The 20388-nt window shown below is 36.9% G+C and overlaps 1 protein-coding gene across 4 annotated transcripts; it reads left to right on the plus strand.

Annotated features, from left to right (window-relative positions):
* Positions 1 to 7264: 7264 nt before the first annotated feature.
* Positions 7265 to 18068, plus strand: LOC143879867 (exosome complex component RRP45A-like). Of its 4 annotated transcripts, none has more exons than XM_077382515.1 (11): positions 7265 to 7461; positions 7878 to 8039; positions 8268 to 8477; positions 9679 to 9774; positions 9883 to 9997; positions 10323 to 10403; positions 10506 to 10694; positions 12426 to 12712; positions 12819 to 12877; positions 16974 to 17226; positions 17320 to 18068. In XM_077382515.1, the coding sequence occupies exons 2-10, from the start codon at positions 7903 to 7905 to the stop codon at positions 17186 to 17188; spliced, it is 1389 nt and encodes a 462-aa protein (XP_077238630.1). In that variant the 5' UTR covers positions 7265 to 7461; positions 7878 to 7902; the 3' UTR covers positions 17189 to 17226; positions 17320 to 18068. The 4 variants fall into 4 exon arrangements, with proteins under 4 accessions (XP_077238630.1, XP_077238631.1, XP_077238629.1 ...); XM_077382516.1 differs by having other exon boundaries at positions 7887 to 8039; XM_077382514.1 differs by having other exon boundaries at positions 7266 to 7461; positions 7890 to 8039.
* Positions 18069 to 20388: the final 2320 nt, after the last annotated feature.

Genomic DNA, 20388 nt, shown 5'->3' on the forward strand with positions numbered 1-20388 from the left:
AAATATTGAGCCCACATTCTGTACTTTTTCTCTGGGGGGGTTTTGTCATGCATTTGGGTGCCATATCAACATGGTTTTAAATTTCGACCGAAATCCGTCAGCACTGAAACCGGGAATACTCGAAACGGTATTTTATTTCGAAAATTTTGAAATTTCCTTTTTTACGAAATTTCAACCCTATAATCTCGTTTTTTAATTATATAATGTTTTCCCGAAATTTTGGTTTCGGTGAGGACCAAAACGCATTTCAAAACCGAAATTTGAAACACGCACATCAGCAAAATCTATTGTTTGGTTGCTGATGTATCATCTAAATCCCTATAGACTACGAGACAAGTTTCATAGGTAACTATTGTATGTCTGGTGACGAATCATCTATATCCCCTCCTTATACCTAACGTTTAAAATTTCGGTTTCGGTACTGGTTTCGGACTGTGAAATTTCAAAATTTCGACCAAAATCTGGTACTTGACCTGAAACTAATATTTTATTCAATATTAAATTTCGGTGAAATATTAAATTAATATTAAAAAAACATATTTTTTGGGTCAAATTTCGGAAAAACCAAAATTTCGGCCGAAATAAATGACCGTTTTGGTTTTGGTGCATTTCGGTGTCGGTCTCCACCGAAATCCGAAATATCGGTTGGAATTTAAAACAATGCTTATTCCTTCCAAGCCAATTTGTTCAAAAAGGTGGAATTTAGCTTGGATAATGATGATTTTTTCTCTTTCTCTCTTTTCTCCTTTTCTTTCTCTTTCCTCTCTATCTTTTTTATATTGGTAATGATAACCCCTCTCACTACTCTATGAGGTTGGCAACCAAACACTACTTATCGCTATTATATGAGGTAATTACTTGGTAAATCAAATAATTTTCTCCTCCATATTGACTACTCATACCACTAATCTACAAACTAGCTATCATTTTGGATCTTGAGAACCGATTGCGAGTCCAAACTGTTTTTTGGATTCAAAATTATAATTTAAGGGCTGTTTATATGGTGTAAGACTGTAAGCCCATATGGTCCATTATTTTTCTCCAAATGATATTGTATGGTCCTTACGATAAGATGATCCAAACCATGTAAATAGGCTGTGTCCAAAAAAACATTTCCATAGGATGATCCTAGCATTCCGATCTATGGTGTTGGTCGTACAATACTTTTTGAAAAAATAATGGACTATACGGCTTACACCATATAAAATCTCTTTGGCCCAGCAATTAAACCCTTTACTGCGTCCTACTATAAGTGCGGTGCATGCCAATAGATGGTGTTTGTAATGAAAACGAATTTTTTTTTTTCAAGCGACCATCTTATATTCTAATAGTTGAGTTGTACATAATTTTCAAAAAGTTAAATTTATCATAATATAAATTGAATCAGACACACCATTTTCATAATGAGAAAACGGTTCCTACACACGTGTAGATAAGTTATCTACACACTAACTTAAAATACAGTGGGGGGCCAGATTATTTGGGTGATCCAAACCATTCATTTTTAAGGCCCTCACATATATAGGGTGTCCACAAAAAATCAGATCCATAGGATCATCCTAACCATTCGAACTGTGGAGGCAAAAAATGGACTAATTTGTGAAGGTTTAAAGACATCCATTTTACCTCCACAAATCGTAGGGTTGGGATGATCCTATGGATCTGATTTTTTGTAGACACCCTATCTATGTGAGGGCCTTTAAAATGGATAGCTTGGATCACCCAAACAATGTGGGCCCCCACTGTATTTTAAGCTAGTGTGTAGAGAACTCTCTACACATGTGTAAGAACCGTTTTCTCTTTCATAATATGTAATATTAATAAATTGTTAGTTAAATGACCATTTTCACAATTTGCAAAGATGAAGGATCCCACTCGAGTAGTGCAAAACTATTAATTTTAAGTTGCTTCAGTTGAAACTTATTGGAGGTGAAATTGACCTGGCAGATAGATTGTATATTCTGTGTGGAGGGAAATGGAAGAAATTCACAAATATTTTTTTTAATGAAAAAAAAAAATCCCATGTGCCTGGCACGGTTGAAAAAATCATATAAGGTAGGAGTTTTTTTGGTAGGAAAAATCCACGGGAAATGAGTTAGCTGATAAAACTCATAAATTTTCCCTCGAAAAATTGTTCTCATAGAAAATTTCACTACATATCATTCCCTCCACTCACCTCTCCTCTCCTCATCATCTTTGAACGGTAGTTTAAACTATCCAAGTGAGAGTTTTCTCTTGACATGCGATGGTAGAAACCTCCTTTCGTATTCGATAAGTGAGATGGGAATGTAGAGATTTCTCTCACAAAAATGGCTAAATGACAGTCAAAGGGAGGGGATTCATGGCCAAAATGGGAGCTGTATACAATTATACATGTCTTCTTTCTACTGAGTTTGTATTTGTACGCAGTAATTTAATGTTTTTTTCTTTCAAGGAGTTGTATTCCTTCCAATGAATTTAAGTGAATGTTATACAAACTAGCCTGATCGCGTTCTTTTTCGTTCCAATTGAGCTGTAAAGGGCTTTGTGATATCAACTGCGACTTGCGAGCTAGCCCAAAACACTGACTTAAACTAAAGTTGCCGGCCGTCTCTCCAACGCTGAGTTCCTCCCTAACCTTGGAGACCCCCACTCTCCTGTCTCACCAGTTTGTGTTCCATAACTTGTTTACTACTTCTCAAGTCCTATTTTCATTTTTTTTCCATCTTGGGTTTCAAGATTGGAATTACCTTTATAGTTGTCTATCGTTTTTAAGACTCATGGTCTCTTTATTTGGTTTTTTCCAATTATTAAAGTTCCATACAATTTCTTGACATAGTAGGATCATAGCTAATGAAACCACAATTTCTCGATAGAACTTCTAGAAAACCTCAAAACTTATAAATTTTTTTTTTTTTTTTTTTAAATCTCTCTATTCATTTTCAGTCTAGGCATGAATGAATCACGAGTTATTATTCAAGGTTATAATATTTGATAACATGTACTGACAAATATTTTATAATCGTGGATGTAAGTAATTAGATATTTACCACGTTTTATTAACACGGAATGTCACTTTAATTGTGTTCTCTCACTCATTGTTTTTGCCTTCTCATTTTGACTTGTTTTTTATTTTATTTGTTTTCTCTAGATACAGACATCTTGAATCCATCTTTTTTGGCTTGCCATTTTCTCCGTTGAACATTTTGCTAACTATATTGGTCTAACATCTTATTTTTTATGCTATATCTTTTTGGGGATTTAACATCCAAGTGGGAACTCGTTGTTGATCTCATTAATACATTACATTCCATAAAAAAATCATGGGAAAATTACATTTACACCCTCTCAGTTTCTGACACATTCAACTCTAACCCTGACTCTCAAAACGTGACAAGTACACCCCTTGAGGTTTCAAAACGTGACAAGTACACCCCCTCCGTCAACGGTCCGTCAGTTTAACCTAACAAAAAGACTGAAACTAACCATGGTTAATATTTTGAGGACAAAAATACCTTTAATTGCAGAGGGATTAGGGTTACGTCATTTCCCACCGCCGCCGTCGCCTCTACCAAAGACAATGAAACCCCACCCCATGGTTAAATCAAACCCACATTTCAAGAAGAAGACATTGATAAAAACAAATACAAAAAAACCCTAAAATATTATGGTTTATGTGCAAATCATGATAGTGGTGTGAATGAAGAAAAATAAAACTTATAAATTGAGGGTTTATGTTGATAAATAAACAAGGGTTTGAATCAAACCCTAATTTTCAGTTTTCAAGTCTGAAAACCCTAATTTTCAGTTGAAGAGGACGAGGGCTTTTTGGTCATTTCTGCCTCACCGTCTACTCCGTCACGTTAACAAAACCATAGGGGGTGTACTTGTCACATTTTGAAAGTCAGGGTTAGAGTTGAATGTGTCAGAAAGTAGAGGGGGTGTATCTGTACCTTTCCCAAAAATCAATTATAGTAGGCGGAGTTTTCTTTCTGAGAAATTATATGATGCCCGACCATTAAGAAACAAGGAGGGAGAGAGAGAGAGAACTCCCCGCCCTTGATTTCCGATCCAATAAAGAGTCAAAAAATGGGGGCTTTTGTTGGATCAGAAATCAAGGGAAGGGTGGTTCTCTCTCTCTCCGCCCTTGTTTCTTGACGGTCGGGCACCATATAAAATCTCTGCTCAAATTTGTATATTTACACATCAATATTGTGTTACCATTCAATGAGTTGTATTTGTGCTAATAATCAGAGTGAATAAGTTATACAACCCGTCTTGTTCTCATTCTTCCTCTTTTTCCTCATATGTGTAACCTTGGAATTTGAATTTGCGGAAAAATATCTCTCCTGATAAGCACCTCCTCAAGTCAAGGAGAAGAGATCCATGGTTAGATGATATGATGAGGAGCATTTCTAGAGTTTATAGTACTTTATAGTTTATACCATAGTTACCAGGGTGGGAAACAAATTTGGAAAGCGAAACATGAAACAAAAACGGGAAACACATCGAAAAATAAAGGGAAAACGAGAACGGAAGATGAAAGAAAATCACATGAGAAACGCATTGACAGACGTCTTAGGGCATTGGAAATGTTTCAGAAACGATTGAGAGCAACAAATGAAAACACATGAAACACAAAATAAATAGTTTCGTAAATTTAAAATTTGTTAGTTTTAAATTTCTATTTGAATATGAGAAAAGCATTCCTGCTCTGCTTCAGGGAGCCTAACTATGCTTTAGTGGGTTATAAAGCCTCCCATTGGTTCGTACATCGGGTCCCCCTTTGAAACGTATAGCGGGTCCACAAGAAAGGAACCAATGGGAGGCTTTATAACCCACTTAAGTGCAGATAAGCTCCTGACACAGGGCAAGTCGGACAATAGCCTTATTCTAAAAGATTACAATCCAAGTTGTAACAAGCATTTGAACAAGCATCTCGCAGGCAAAACCTAAATAAAAGCCCTATGGCTCGGTCCTTAGACTAGTAATAGGAATTTCAAATTTATGAGCTTCTATGGCATTCGCAAGACCCAAAGGTAGAGGAAAATAAGAGGCACGATTACAGGAACATTCACCCGATTCGAATAATTTCCATCATTTTCTTACCATGTTTGAAATGCAAAACACCTAAGATAGAGGTATCACTTACAAATCTGATGGACTAGAATATTCAGTGAGATAAAATCACAAACAACCTTGAATTTCCAGCCGCTTCTTGCTATTGATGAACAGATTCTCCAATAGAGATATCTGCTTTGATATATTTTTTTCAAATGAAAATTGGTTGGGCAATGTGATGCTTAGCTGGATATAGAAAAGGGTAACAATCCTTGCAAGCTACAAGGTAAATCAAGAACTAGGAGAGGAAGCTTGAATCCCAAGCTTGCTATCTTCCTTGCCCAATCGTTTCCAACATCAAGGCGTAGAAACCCTAAGTTTCAAATAGGAAATTACCAAAGTCCCCTCAAGAAGAAAATGTAGGGCTTTATAAAGTAGCCCACTTCAAGGAAAAATACATAACTATCCCTCCCCATGAAAATGACAATCAAGGTTACTAAAATCTTCTAAATGACTAAGCTACCCTAGACTAAGTTATACCCATGTTCTTTGGCCGGGACCCGCCCTACATCAGCTCCCCGCGCTGCAGCACATGAACGCTTTTCTCTTTGAGTATTTCTTATTTCAATTCTATTTCATTATTACAATATATGCTATTGTTTTCCTATTAGATGTCTATTCTACAATTCTTGGTGTGTTTTTTCCGGAACAATTTTCACAAGTTTCATGCATGTATCCCACACGTTTCACATACGTTTTCTACGAGTTTCCATGTGTTTCTCAAGGTCTCACACGTGTTCCATATAAGTTTCTCATGTTCACATAAGTTTTCATGTATTTCGCATGCATTTCAGAAATGCTTCCCCAATTTTTTCTATCAAGTTTCGGAAACAGTTCCTAAGCATAGGAGGCGGCACATTTTAGTGAAAATGAGTTTCCCACCTGCCTAAGATGTTTGCAGCTACAACGGTTTATACGAGCGTTGTCCATGATGTTGTTATTAGGCTACAAAAATAGTTATTCAACTAGGACGTGGGCAATTACCATTTGTCTCGCCCTTCTATGTGTTTCACTCATCCATATTCCGTCGTCTTTCCCATTATCTTTTCCTGGATTTATTTTATTTTATATACTACTTTAGTACTTTATATGATCCATTGTAATTAAAAATTAAAATATTATTTATTTAACATTATAAAACCATGTATTGTAAAATGTTGGGCCCCATCCATGCAATGCATAAGGTGTAAAAAGACCCATCAAAGAAAAATTATACTAAAATTTTTTCGGGCAACGGATGCTGCATTAGAGAGCAGCCACCTCATTGACAAAATATGTTCTAAAGTGAGCCTATGTGGCTGCTATCTCATGCTGTCCTGATGCAGCCATTCCGCGATGCGATGGTCCCTAGCAAATCCCATATTATATAGGGAAGTGATATATTTAAGCGATGTATTTGTCCTTTTCTTCTACCTGGGACCATGGTTTTAAATTTCGGATTTCGGTGGAGACCGGCACCGAAATCACCCAAAACCGAAACGGTCATTCGAAATTTCAGTTTTTCCGAAATTTTCCCCAAAAAATATGTTTTTTTAATATTAATTTAATATTTCACCGAAATTTAATATTGAATAAAATATGAATTTCGGGTTTTGTACCAGATTTCGACTGAAATTTCGAAATTAACCGGTACTGAAACCGAAATTTTAAACCTTGCCTGGGACTGTCCCTCTGGTGTAAAAGACTAGTCAATTAATTAGTCATAAAGAGGGGCGGTCCCAAGCAGAAAAAAGGGTGAATATATCATTTCTCTATTATTTATTACAGAGAGATTTTTTACGGTGGCCGACAACCGTGCATTCAAGTTCAGTCCAAAAAACAATTGGGCCCACATTGTTTGGGCGATCAAAACCATTAATTTGTTGGACCTTGACATAGATGGGGTTTGCCCAAAAAATCTCCCCCATAGGATCATCCTAACCCTCCAATCAGGTTTCTATAATATGCTGTCCATTTTAAACCACGGAGAAGATTTTCTGGGCACACCCGATCTAAGTCAGGGCCCAACAAATGAATGGTTTGGATCACCCCAACAATGTGGGCCCCACCGTTTTCTCGTGGTTCAAAAAACATATAAATAAATGAGTCCACTCCATTCGCTTATTGGGCTCCTACTTATATAGTTATATAGGCCATGCCCCAAAAATCATCTCTATAGGATGATCCTAGCCCTCCGATATGTATATGGTAGTGGATCCCACTTTATATTTAAAAAAATACATGCGAATAAGCTCAGGGATTCGACTTCATCCAACTCTCATACCAATCTCGCCATAGAAGAAGCTTACTCTCTTTTTTGGCGCCTCAAAACCCTAAATCTCGTATTCTCGCTCCTGCAACTGCAAGAGCCCTCTTTAGCAGGTACTTTTTCTCACAGAAATCTTAAAAAACTGTAAATCTGTTGATTTTGTGGGTTGCCTAGGCTTCTTTAGGGTTACCATAAGCAGAGATTGTGTGATTTGGGGATATTTTAGAGTTGGGTTCGTTCCAGTTTAGTTCTTATGGTAATTTTTTTAACATGTTTGGTTTTTTGGGATGATTAGTGGTGGATTTTTGAACTGGGTTTGGTTCTTTTGGGTAGCATGGTAAATCTTGTTACTCGGTTCTCTCTCTCTTGGCTTTTTGACCATTTTTGATATAAATTCGCACCCAAATACCTGCTCTGAAGCTCACAGAAAATCATTCCATGCTCTTGGAATACCATATTTCCATGACCTTGTGTAAATCAAAGCTGTCTGGTTTGACTGTTTTTATCTTTTTTCATCCATTTTGGTAAGTGTTTTTAGCAGATTTGGAATCAAAATGGAGCAAAGACTGGCTAATAGTTTTCGAATGACCACGAACGAGGGGAAGTTCATCGAGCTCGCATTGCTTTCAGACCTTAGGGTTGACGGTCGTCGCCCTTTTGATTATCGTCAGTTAACTGTTAAATTTGGGAGGCATGTATTCTCTCTCTCACATAAAAAAATGTATCATTTGGTATATAGATTAAAATAATTTGCTTATAACTTTGTATGTTTTGAAGTTACATTTGATTTCTTTTCAAATAATGATTATAATAGTTTTAGAAATGATATATTTAATGGCTTCCTATGAGGCCTCATTGCTACATTTGCAAACAAGATTATGGCTTGTGACAAGCTGAATGTTTTGTGTGGTTCATATAGAGAAGATGGTTCATCAGAGGTTCAGCTTGGTCAGACTCATGTTATGGGCTTTGTGACTTCTCAGCTGGTCCAACCTTATAGAGACAGGCCAAATGAAGGGACACTTTCCATTTTCACAGAATTTTCACCCATGGCCGACCCTTCATTCGAGGCAGGGCGTCCAGGAGAATTTGCAATTGAACTGGGACGCATAATAGACCGTGGCCTAAGGTGAACACTTGTTCTTGTCTCATCAGGTTTATTTAGGGTTTGATTGCATGCTATATTTTAAATTCTATTCGAATTTAGTTTTATTGTACTGGACAGAGGAGATTAATGTCTACTTTTTTTTACTAAATGCACTAAAAATCAATCAGCTTGTATTTTTTGGCTTGAAATATCATTTTCAAGAATATTTCTATTCGTGCTCTGAGACCTTTTTTGAATTCCCCCCTTACACAATATCCATGTGTCTTTGTAGTTGCTTCTAGTCTTGTTGTCCTTCACCCCTTTTTGAAAGAACCTGGCCTCTATATTGTTGGAAGTTGATTTGGTATCTCTCCCAAAGATGTAGACTCTTACACAAATCAATCATTGAGGTTTTTTTTTCCCAAGGAATTTTCTAAATTTCATGAAAAATTGGAGGCTACTCCTACTACCTGCCTCTTGTTCATATCAATTACTGCTGTTATGATTCCCCTAAGACCACATTAACTTCGTCAAGTGTTCTATCTGCAATATTTGTCATTTCTGAACCTATATACATGGTTTTAAATTTCGGCCGAAACGTTTCGTTTCGGCCGAAATATTTCGTTTCGGCCGAAATATTTCGTTTCGGCTGAAATATTTCGTTTCGGTGGAAAACGAAACAAAATTCACAGTGAGTCGGAAAAGTACCAAATTTCGCCGAAACGTTTCGGAAATTTCGGCCGAAACGTTTCGTTTCGGTAAAATTTCGGTGAAATTTCGATGAAATTTGGGTGAAACGTTTCGGAAATTTCGGTGAAACGTTTCGGTGAAGTACAAAATTTAATTTTGGAAATTTGGTGAAACGTTTCGGAAATTTTGTGAAATTTCGGTGAAATTTTTACAAGATTTCGGCCGAAATTTCATACCGAAACCGAAACGTTTCGGTTTCGGTGATGACCGAAACCGAAACCGAAACCGAGATTTAAAACCTTGCCTATATATTACATATCTAGTATGAGCTGAATCTACTTGAATGGTGTTCCGGTCATATTTTTGTCATTTCTGAATTAATAGAATGGCCTTCAATGGCCTAGTACTACATCTATGAGTTGCTTTCCCTGCCGATCATATTTAGTATGAGTTTAATCTACACGAATACTATGAGTTATATTCTATTAGCAGATTTCATTTCCGAACCAGTTGAACTGTTTATATTACATATTTATCATTTATGGCCTTGCAGGGAAAGCAGGGCTGTGGATACCGAATCACTTTGCGTCCTTGCTGGGAAATTGGTATGGGCCATTCGTGTAGATCTTCACATTCTGGATAATGGCGGGTAAGTTGTAGTACATCTCAATAACTTCTACACCAATATTATATCTTGCTGTATTTTAACCATCTCGGATCATTGCTCCTTATAGTATCATTTCTGCTAATGTTTCAGGAATCTTGTTGATGCTGCCAATGTTGCAGCTTTGGCTGCACTTTTGACATTTAGAAGGCCTGAATGTACATTAGGAGGAGAAGATGGTCAAGAAGTGACAGTACACCCACCCGAGGTTAGATATTATCAGCATTCCTCTCTAACTAAAACCTGGCACAGTCAGTGTGATGCGTTTAAAAAAAAAAAACGAAAAGACAAGAGTCAGTTTGATGTGTTAGTTTTAGTCACTGGTAGGCTTTAACAATGATGAGGATTTATTTAAAGAGAAGTATATTAGTTGTTTTTGAATCTTTACTCTTAGACCCAAGACTTGCATCTGCATCTGTTTTGAGACTGGTATATGTTTTGGTAGATTTTCTTGCTAAACTTGAAAAACGCGTGTATGTTTGAGCATCTTGGTGACATTACCTTTCTCTTTCATTTTGTTTTCATTTTGACAGGTCAAGGAGCCACTTCCTCTTATTGTACATCATCTTCCTATAGCAGTAACTTTTGCATTCTTTCACAATGGGGATACAGTGGTATGCAAATTGAGTCCCAAACCCTGTCTTGCACTCAACTGGTCTCAGTAAAATGCTTGTATGATATCCAGTTGTTCTTCTGACATTCTGAGTGTTGCATAGGTGGTAGATCCAAGTCACCATGAAGAGGCTGTTATGGGAGGAAAGATGACTGCTACATTGAATACAAATGGTGATATCTGTGCTGTCCAAAAGGCTGGAGGAGAGGGTATCATACAGAGTGTAATCATGCAGTGTTTGCGCATTGCTTCTATGAAAGTTGCTGTAATAACAACAAAAATTAAAGATGCTGTGAGTTTCTCTGCTAACACTGTCCTCTGCAAATTATGGTACCCCTTTTACGTTATATTTTTTATCCACTTGTCTCTCCTACATGATATAGCTTTTGTGGATAACCCTGAAATTTTCTTACTCCAAGGATGGATGTTCCATTATTTGAAGTGGTGCCCTAGGATGTAGAAACTAGAAAGTGCTTTATTTGGTTTATAATGTGTCCTCGTGAGTTCTCAATTGTATCCATTTTGCTGGATACAGACTGGTGTATTGGTCTCAAATTCATACACAGAATGTTTGCACGAGTTTTCTTAAGTTTACAACGCATAAATTCACGAGGATACGGACCAATGCTGTAATATTTTATATAAAAAAGTAAGAGTTTGTAAAAATGTGAAAACACAGTAGTGTCATGTACTATATTTAGTACACTCTTGTAGTATTTGTACCATTTGCAATATCTGTAGTACTTTATGACCACTAGAAACTATGCTGTGCATGTATGTAGTATGCATGCAATACATATGGCTTGAGAGCAATGGCTTTGACAGCTAAGAGAGCTTTATGACTAAGGATTTGCAATTTGTGTGCTTGTGACAATTCCTTGTTGATTCCTAGTTCCTTCTATCAAAATAACTCAATTTTTCTTAACAGTTTGATGAATTTATCTAGTGACATGCATTGTATGGGACAATAAGGTTCTCTTTCAAAAAAAGTATGGGACAGTAAGGTTCAATTCAAACTTAAATATTTCACCTGTTCTGAAAATTGACGATCGTGCAATTTCTTTTACTTCTCAATGTAGTCATCTTATTAATTGATTGGGCATTAATATTTCTTCAATAAATGGGGCTTTTTGGTTATGTGGGTGTATGCAAGGAATCGAACTTCATACTTCTGTTTTGGTCTGGAATTACTGCGTGGAAGATTATGGAAATCCATGGAAATCTTGTAAAAACCATAGAAGTTTATGGAAGTTGTTGGAAACAGTAGAAATTTAAGATGAATATATATATATATATATATATATATATATATATATATATATATATATAGAGAGAGAGAGAGAGAGAGAGAGAGAGAGAGAGAGGAAAGTGTTAGAGGAAAGTGTTCCTAAGCTATAGCTTTTCTAAGCTTATCTAAGCTATAGCTCAAAAACACATGTGGCCCACATTTTTTTGGGGGATCCAATGCAATTCATTTGGAAGGCCCTTCCATGGATAGGGTGTGTACCAAAAATCAGCCCTATAGGATCATCCTAACCCAATCAAAGGTGAAGTAGAAAATGGACAGACACTGTGTGTCCATGTTTCTGCCCATTTTTCCCCTCAACAGATGGCAGGGTTAGGATGAACCTATAGGGCTGATTTTTGGTACACACCCTATCAATGGAAGGGCCTTCCAAATGAATGCTTTGGATCTCCAAAAAATGTGGGGACACACACACACACACACACACACGACTTCTTCATATGACCTATTCGAAAAAAAATACAACTTCTTCATATGGGTCTCAACATTTTGCATGGCAGATTCGCAAAACTCTAGCACTATCAGTCAGATACATAATACACATGTGAAACTTGGGATATTTTAATTTTTGTTTCTATTGATCTTTAATAGTATGTGCTCAGAACTTTTTGTTTTTATTCTATTCCTTAAACCGAGTTTGGTACCTTCCTTAGTATCTCATAAGTGGATTTTATGTTTCTGCTTCCATCCTTAATTTTCTGTTGCGAATTTGTGTAGGTAGAGGCATACAATACAGAAAGAGCACTAAAAAAAGTCAAGCGCCACTCATCTTTGGTGGCTGTAGAAGTTGGCGGACATATTGGGGGGAGAGAGCTCCGAGGCCAATCTGTTATTAAAAAAGAGGTTGGTGAATTGTCAAAACATCTTGAGATGGGATCAAAGGACAAAGCGGAAGAAAGGTTTAGTCATGGCAATATTAAAGGTGCTACTGGTTCATCTCTCAAAAGAGAGACTTATGAAAGTGGTGAAAATGCTAAAACTTTCATTGGTGGTCCTTCCACGTGGTATGCCTATCATCCTATTGTGTTGTCAGTAAAAAATTGTGCTTAATCACCTCATTGCCGTTTTATTTTATCAAAGCTCCACAGTTTTTTTTCTTTCAATTTGCAGGGATCCGTACTCAAAGGGAATTGATGTAGATTCTGTTAGAAATCCCCGGGCTCCACCTGGTATTAACTGCTTTCCTAATCTCTGATAAGAAATAATGTATCTTTGCATATTATAGTGCTGTTCTAATTTCTAAATTGGTTTGCTTTTAATGGTCTCCGATGTTTGGGTTTATTTATCATCTGCTCTCTTAAAGATAATAACTAATAGTCAAACGAAGGTTATGATATGCCCGCAAACCTATAAGTAATCTTTTAAGCTCTAGGCACATATACTTATGTGTTCCTCTCTCTCTCTCTCTCTCTCTCTCTCTCTCTCTCTCATCCCTAAGAAAAAAAAAATTAAATGGGTTTCCAGTCTTCTAATGTGTTTTTAGTTTTTTACTTGAATATACAATATCAACCATCTTATGTTTTTCCAACAATCCTCAAAATATTGCACTCAAATCATGTGGTTTCAGTCTTCTAATGCGTCTTCACTGGAATATACAATATCGATCATCTTATGTTTTTTCCAACAATCCTCAAAATATTGCACCCAAATCACGCCCGCTCTGGTACTTTTTAATCTCGACTGAGCTGGTATCACTTGTAGTTATGTTGTTGTTGACGTGCAAATCTACAGTCTGGTAGGAAACTGCAGTGGACAATCTTAAGCTAAATGATGCAAATCTAATGGGCCCACAAGTTACTACAATCCTCCCAATCAAAGAGAAAATTCAAAATGGAGATGACTTTTGGTTTTTTACTGATATTTTTCTGTGACCTTTTGAAATCTTGTAGCCGTTGTAGGCGCTTTAGGAAAGTCAAGTTTTGGAACGTTCGAGTTTCTTAATTAGCCAGTTAGTGCAATTTGACTTCTTTAGTTGTTGGAAACTTGGAATTGAGTTTAGAAAGAGTTAGCAGGCATGGACACTAGCCTAAAATTTGGAGTTAGTAATTTGGCATCTTGTCTATAGGGTCTTAATCATTGCGATGATTTATGCTAATAAGAGGCAGCTACTTTTCAAGCTACTGTCCTTGTCATTGTTTTTGAGTTTTTAAATACTTTTGTCATTATTTTTGAGTTTTTAAATATTTTTTACTGCTAGAAAGTGTATAGATGATTCCTATTATTCTCCTCCCCTTTTATCCTAGTTTGATGTTATTTGCATTTTATTCAGTATCTGATACATCAAATTTGTATCAAAGCCTTGAAATTTTTTATATTTTGTGGACTTTCATGGATGGAATGAGTAGTTGTGGATCATATCAAAATGATGTCTCAAGGTCTGTTGAAGGATCGGATCAGCACGAGTATGTAGGTTGGAATAATTTCTCCATTGTTATACTAGCAAGGCTGCCAAGGTCAGATCAGCACGAATATGTAGATTGAAAGACGATCTTGTTGAAGACTGAAGTAAGGAATTTGGCGCATTGCCTACGATGCAATCTTTAAAAATGATTAAATTCAAAATGAACTAGGAAACCTACTTCCAAGTTGAGCACTATGTGAAAATCCATTTGATGTTTTTGCTTGAAAATTTTGAATATTATGCATGAAACGATTTCCTACAGCCACATTATGGATGAAACGATTTCCAAAGCAAAGATCCAGAAAGTGTTGAATACTTGTTAGAAGACGGTCTAAATTGCAATGGAAATTATGATTTTTATAATGCAGAGGTCAAGCTAAAAAGTTCCAATGATTACAATAATGAAGGATTTGAAGAATGAAAATATTGCCATTAAAAAAAAGAATGAAAATTTTGGAAATCAAGAGTTTGAGAGGAAGAATTTGATGGACATCAAAGTAGTTGAACATAATGAAGATGAAGATTTCTTTTGCATGTAGGAGTGTTCATTGTTGGTTCTACGAGCTACCTTCTTTTTACACACATCATTAGGTGTTCAGGGTTGGGGCTATCAAATTTTTTTAAGAAGATTATTGAGGAAGATAAAAGGGCGATGATATTTTCACCCCCCCTGCATTACGCATGCGTCCCTCTTTTAAAGTGATTTGACGTCAAAAAGCGTTAAAGTTGCCCACTGTTCACGTCAAATCACGTTATAAGGGAGGCGCATGGGTAATGCAAGGGGGTTGAAAATATCATCTCCCAGATAAAATTGTCAATATTTTTGATGATTCTTCAATTTTCTCCTTGGCAAAGACATGCTATTCTAAAAAACTTTTAGGGAACATTTGGATGAGTGGGATTTGGGTTGGGTGGATGGGGGTGGGGTTGGATTTAAGATGTCAAATCCAAATCTTCCATTTGGGGAACAAATGGGAGGGATGGAAATTTGATTTGGTGAAATCCCAGGGATTTCAATTCCTTTTTTAGCCAAATTCCAAGGATTTGTGATTTACCTCATTTCTTTGGTTTTTTCTCTTTATCTTCCGCTATTGTCTCTCTCATTTTTCAAGGATTATTAAAATGCTCAGATCGTGTCATTGATTTTTACAGATCAGGTTTTTACCAACGAGAGATGAAACCCGAACGGTGAACTCTTGTTCTTGGTCATTTGTAGATGTTTTCTTCATGGTTTGGGAAGAACTCCTTCCCGAATTTTGGTCGTCTCTTTCCATCTCAAGCCGTCATGAATCGACTTTAATTTTCGGCTGGTAGAAGATCTGAATCCAAAGAAAAACAAGACGAGAAAAACATCCATTTTGGATATTTTCCCAACTTTCACGCTCAGTCAATTACCTCTTCATCACCAGTATTTTCCTGTTGCCATCATACACAAGACACTATTCCAGCCAGTAATCGACACCATTTAGGCTTGCATCTTTGATTAGTGTTATTTCGAAAATACATTTTCCCCTATTCTGAAAATAAAAATATGGTGATAATCAATGTGAAAGTGCATCAAATCTTAATGTTAATGGGTGTTAGTGCATGTTAATTAACGAAAGAAGAAAAAACCACACACACACACACAAAAACCCACATACCTCTCGAAAGAGGGAAAATTTGTTCCACTTTGGTAGAAATGTTGACATTTTGACCGAAGTTCAGCACCTTTATACATGGGTTTATAGCTTTTCGGTCGACATACTGAAATGCTAGTGATATCAACTAACACGGGGTTCGATATCCTGGAACGATGTTTGTCCTGCGAAATTTTGTGCCAATGGAAATTGACACCAACATGTCGATTGAAACCTTAGTTGTGTGTACCGTTGTGTTCTGTAATCAAGGAGCTGAGGGTTGTGAGTAATGAGCAAAATTCCCTTCTTGTGTAAGGCCGCCTCCTCGTTGGAGTCCGTGTCACCAATGGGCCCAGAAAGCACCCATCCCACTATGTTGTCATGGCCTCTAAGGATCCCACCAATCCTAGCTGGGACAGATTATAACCATCAAAGTTAGGCTTAAGGGAACCGGTACTCCTCAAGCTAGAGAAGTTGTGTGGACACTATATAGATAAAAAAGGGGTTTACTTATTAGTGTCAATCGTAGTTTCAAAACTCCCCATAATCATCTCAGACTCACCCGAGTCAATTCTCCTTTACCTTGGCTGCGTTCTTGTTCAGGTCCGCATTTTGCATTACAACGTCAATCAAAACCCTTTGACTCGCCCGAGCTATGACTCCATCAACCAAGTAAACTTTGTCAACCGAGTGCTCGGATGTGCCAATTGAGTAATAAATCGCCCGCACCGAGTCGTCTAGGATTTTCTGTGGCCTCATTTTGACCCGCATCTGCATTTTGAAACATTGGTCTCAATTACTCTATTGAAGCGGAAGCTTGTGCCCTTCTTATGCCCCTCTGAGGCTTTTGTTAAGGAGATGAGGGAAGGCTCTTGGTGGAAGGGGGGATTCATCCAATGTTAAAATGCAGGCTTCTACTCACAGCCAAGGTCCTTGGAGGATGGCTCATTTTGTAGATGGAATCATCACCATTTGTAGAAATCTTGTCTCTCTCTTCAGCATTCTTTTAGAGATGCTAATGATTTAAACGATAGGTTGGATATGGGTATCTAGATTGTTTGTATATATCGGGCAATCTGTGTCCTGTATTTCTTCTCCTTTTTGGTACTGTTTGGTTTGGTTATCTTCTAAAAAAATCTAGAGCTATTTTTAGTGCTGGATCATCCTAAGTTTTTTTGTTTTCTAAATTGTACATGTCTCAATGTCTCATCATGGTATTATACCATCTACATATGGAACCTGCAGGAACGATAATGCCCGATAAAGAACAACAGGAGGCAAGAGGCGTTCAAAACCGAAATGAAGCCAAGCCTGTGGAACTGGCTGTAAATCTTAGTGCTGTTAATTCTGCAACAATTGAACCAGCTGATATGAGGCCACAAGTGAGCGGTGAGAAGAGTCTGAAAGATGCTGTGAAGGCAAAAAACAAAAAGAAGAAAAACCCATCCTCTTTATTATAGTTAGCCTTTGCAATTGAACAGAGACTGAAACTGAACAGGTACTCTCATTTCCCAATGGAATGGGGATTCAACAGAAACTTAGTGAATGCTTCTTCTGCGTTTTCTTACCACAAAATATTTCTATCTTGCAGATGTTTTTTGGCCATTGGTTGGCTATTTCTCATATATTCAGTGGACCCTGCAGAAAGGGAAAAGTAAAAAAGGGGAACAAAAACTACAAAAAGATCAAGGAAAAAAAATGGATAGCAGATTAGGAGAGCTATTGCACTTTACAAAGATGTCATGAACATTTGCAGTCATGGCTAGCTCTATCCATTTGACTTCTAGGAACCTCACAGCCAAGTGCCAACTAAATACAGATTCCAATGAGAATCGACTCCTCAGAAATTGCTACTTGGATGGATCTCTACTTGCTTAACAGTGAACTGTAATCGGAATTGAATCATGACTGATGAATGCGTGCTCCTTTTATGGACTTTGTACACTTGGAACAGTAGATTATAACACTTATCAACATTTTATTTCATGTTTTGTTGGTATTAGAGAATCAAGTCATCGGCATTTGCAAAATTTATTTCACTCTATGAAATTAAGATGTTTTGAGTCCTTTTTAAATTTTTTTACAGGACTGGTTGAGTGATCCTCGGGCCTTTGGAAGTCCCATCGGAATTTGATTGGGCTGGTCTGATCTATTTTGAAGTAAAATGGCAACCAGAAATCATGGATGCGACTGGCTCATCAACGTCGCAGGTAGGCTGCTGTTCTGTTTGAATATCGGAAAAAATTGTGTTAATCTTTTTGATTTTTAGCGCATGTTTGACTACTCTGAAACACTTCTCATTGAAACATTTTTACCCTTGAAGAAAATTTCAGTGAGAAATCTTCTCTAGTAAAAGAAGGAAAAACAAAAAAGCCCAGCTACATGTGCTATTCTTTTCTAGTTTCTTGAAGAACAAATATAGCTGGAGAAACTTTTTAACTAAAATGATGGGTTACCAAACATCCAAAGAAAAAAAGAAAAAATCAATTTTCATGGAATGTTTTCTCAGGGTCTTTTATTTTTAAGCCAAGAGAAACATGCCCTCAGACATGAAAATACCACCATTTTCTTGCTCTTTCTAAAACTCTAATTTGTTCTTCTTTCTTAAACTTTAAGTTCTTCTTCTTTCTTAAACTTGAATTCCTAACTTTTTAAACTTACGTGGGCCATCTGTCTGAAGGACCTTTATTGACTGCAAATGGGCAGCTGAAAAAATAGTTAGATTTTATAATCCAGGATTGCAGCTGAAACCTAGATTTTATAGGCTAAAACTTGGATTTACAATCCTGAAACTGTACAATCCTGGTTACAGCTCATAAAATCGAGGTTTTAGATTATAAAATTCAGGTTTTAGCTTGTGAAATCCAGGATTTTACAATCCTGTATTATTAATTACATTTCAGATATTGATATATACATTTCAAAGCATGCTATTCCTTACCATTTCTCAGAATTTTTTATGCACTGGTTATGCTTAGAAGGAAATGAAGAGACTCAGGGCCTCTCTGGATACCACAAAAGTAGGGCCTTATTGCAAATAAGGTTATTTTAAGGTAAAAATTGGTATGCAGATGAAACTTGATGGCCTCATTGGGCCATTAGTTACATTATCCAATGATAAATAGAATCAAGATAACCTCTTTGGGGACGCCATTAAGCTTTTGTTCTTCAACCGTTGAGCTATACTATAAGCCCAACCCCAACTACTGTAATTTCACTCCTGTGTTTTGATAACTCACCTTGTCTTTTATTATTTGATATGCTGTCAAAGACTATTACAAATTTACAATACCTAAAAAGCTCTTAGGAGCCAATTAGGAAAAGACAAGGTGAGTTTGTCTTATTTAATCAACTGCCATAATTTGATAATGGCACTAAAAACATTTTCATGCACTTTTTTATTTAGCTTTTCACGGCTTTGATGATACTCAAAGATGCATCAACTTCCCACTGTAAAACAAAGTGAGTAGTGCCATTATCAAAAGATGATCATGCCACATCTCTGTGATCAGATCAGTTGGTCAGATGGATAAAATAGAGGAGGACTATGCAAGTATTTTATAAAAAAATATCGTGCAACACATTATTTGATGATTCAAACCACTCATTTGTTGGGTCCCAACTTAAATTTTCTTTTTTGTAGGATGATCCTAACCCTTCTGTATAGAAACCTCTACAAATGGGAGGGTCAGAATCATCCTATGAAGTTGATTTTCAGGGCACAGTTCCATCCGTCAAATGGATGGTTTGGATCATCGATTAATGTGGGATCCACTTTATTTTTTCAAAAATTCTTTCGTGAAGATATAGACAGGACAGGATATAAACTAATTAAATTGGGGGAATTGCTAGCGTCCATAGCAAATGGCATGTTGCACATCAGACCAGCCACCTTGTGAATGAAGACAACGGCAAATCCCTTAAATTGGAGGGTGAGGATTGTCCAATCTGTGCAAGGAAGAAGACAAAGGCAAATCCCTTAAATTGAAGGGTGAGGATTGTCCAATCTGTGCAAGAAAGACAACACCGTTGATGTGGCCCTTTTAAATGTGTATTTATCGCTTTCATGGGATTTGAGCTCCTTCATTTGTCTTTTAGTGAACGTGGCTAAATGGGTTGAAGCCATTTTTTTTTCCAAAACGGAATTCCGTTTTCCTAGCAGTGTTAAAAAAGAAGAAGAAGAAGGGATAATTACATTTACACCCCCTCTAGTTTCTGATACATCCACTTCCACCCCTATAGTTTAAAACGAGACAAATACACCCTTGTAGTTTCAATTTGTTTAAGGTTTGCCCCCTCAGTTGAAGGTTTGTCCATAGATTGAAGGATTAGGAGGATCCAGGTTTATCCATAGATTGAAGGATTAGGATGATCCGATGGAGTTGATTTTTTGGGCACACCCTATCTATGTCAGGACCCATCAAATGAACGCTTTGGATCATCCAAATAATGTGGGCCCATACCCGAATCCAATGCATTTGGATGATCCAAAGCGTTCATTTGATGGGTCCTGACATAGATAGGGTGTGCCTAAAAAATCAGCTCCATCGGATCATTCCTAACCCTTCAATTTATGGACGAACCTTCAAACCTTAAACAAATTGAAACTACAGGGTGTATTTGTCACGTTTTAAACGGAAGTGGATGTGTAGAAATTAGA

This window comes from Tasmannia lanceolata, unplaced genomic scaffold, assembly GCF_043159265.1.
Source record: "Tasmannia lanceolata isolate RefF3 unplaced genomic scaffold, GAP_Taslan_0.1 ptg000006l, whole genome shotgun sequence".
Lineage (NCBI taxonomy): Eukaryota > Viridiplantae > Streptophyta > Magnoliopsida > Canellales > Winteraceae > Tasmannia > Tasmannia lanceolata.

Excerpts from the sequence above, each read along its gene's own strand:
- LOC143879867 (XM_077382515.1), top strand. The coding sequence starts at position 7,903 with ATGGAGCAAAGACTGGCTAATAGTTTTCGAATGACCACGAACGAGGGG. Across the intron at positions 8,040-8,267 it reads TTAACTGTTAAATTTGGGAG|AGAAGATGGTTCATCAGAGG; the intron begins GCATGTATTCTC and ends TGGTTCATATAG. Across the intron at positions 9,998-10,322 it reads TGACAGTACACCCACCCGAG|GTCAAGGAGCCACTTCCTCT; the intron begins GTTAGATATTAT and ends TCATTTTGACAG.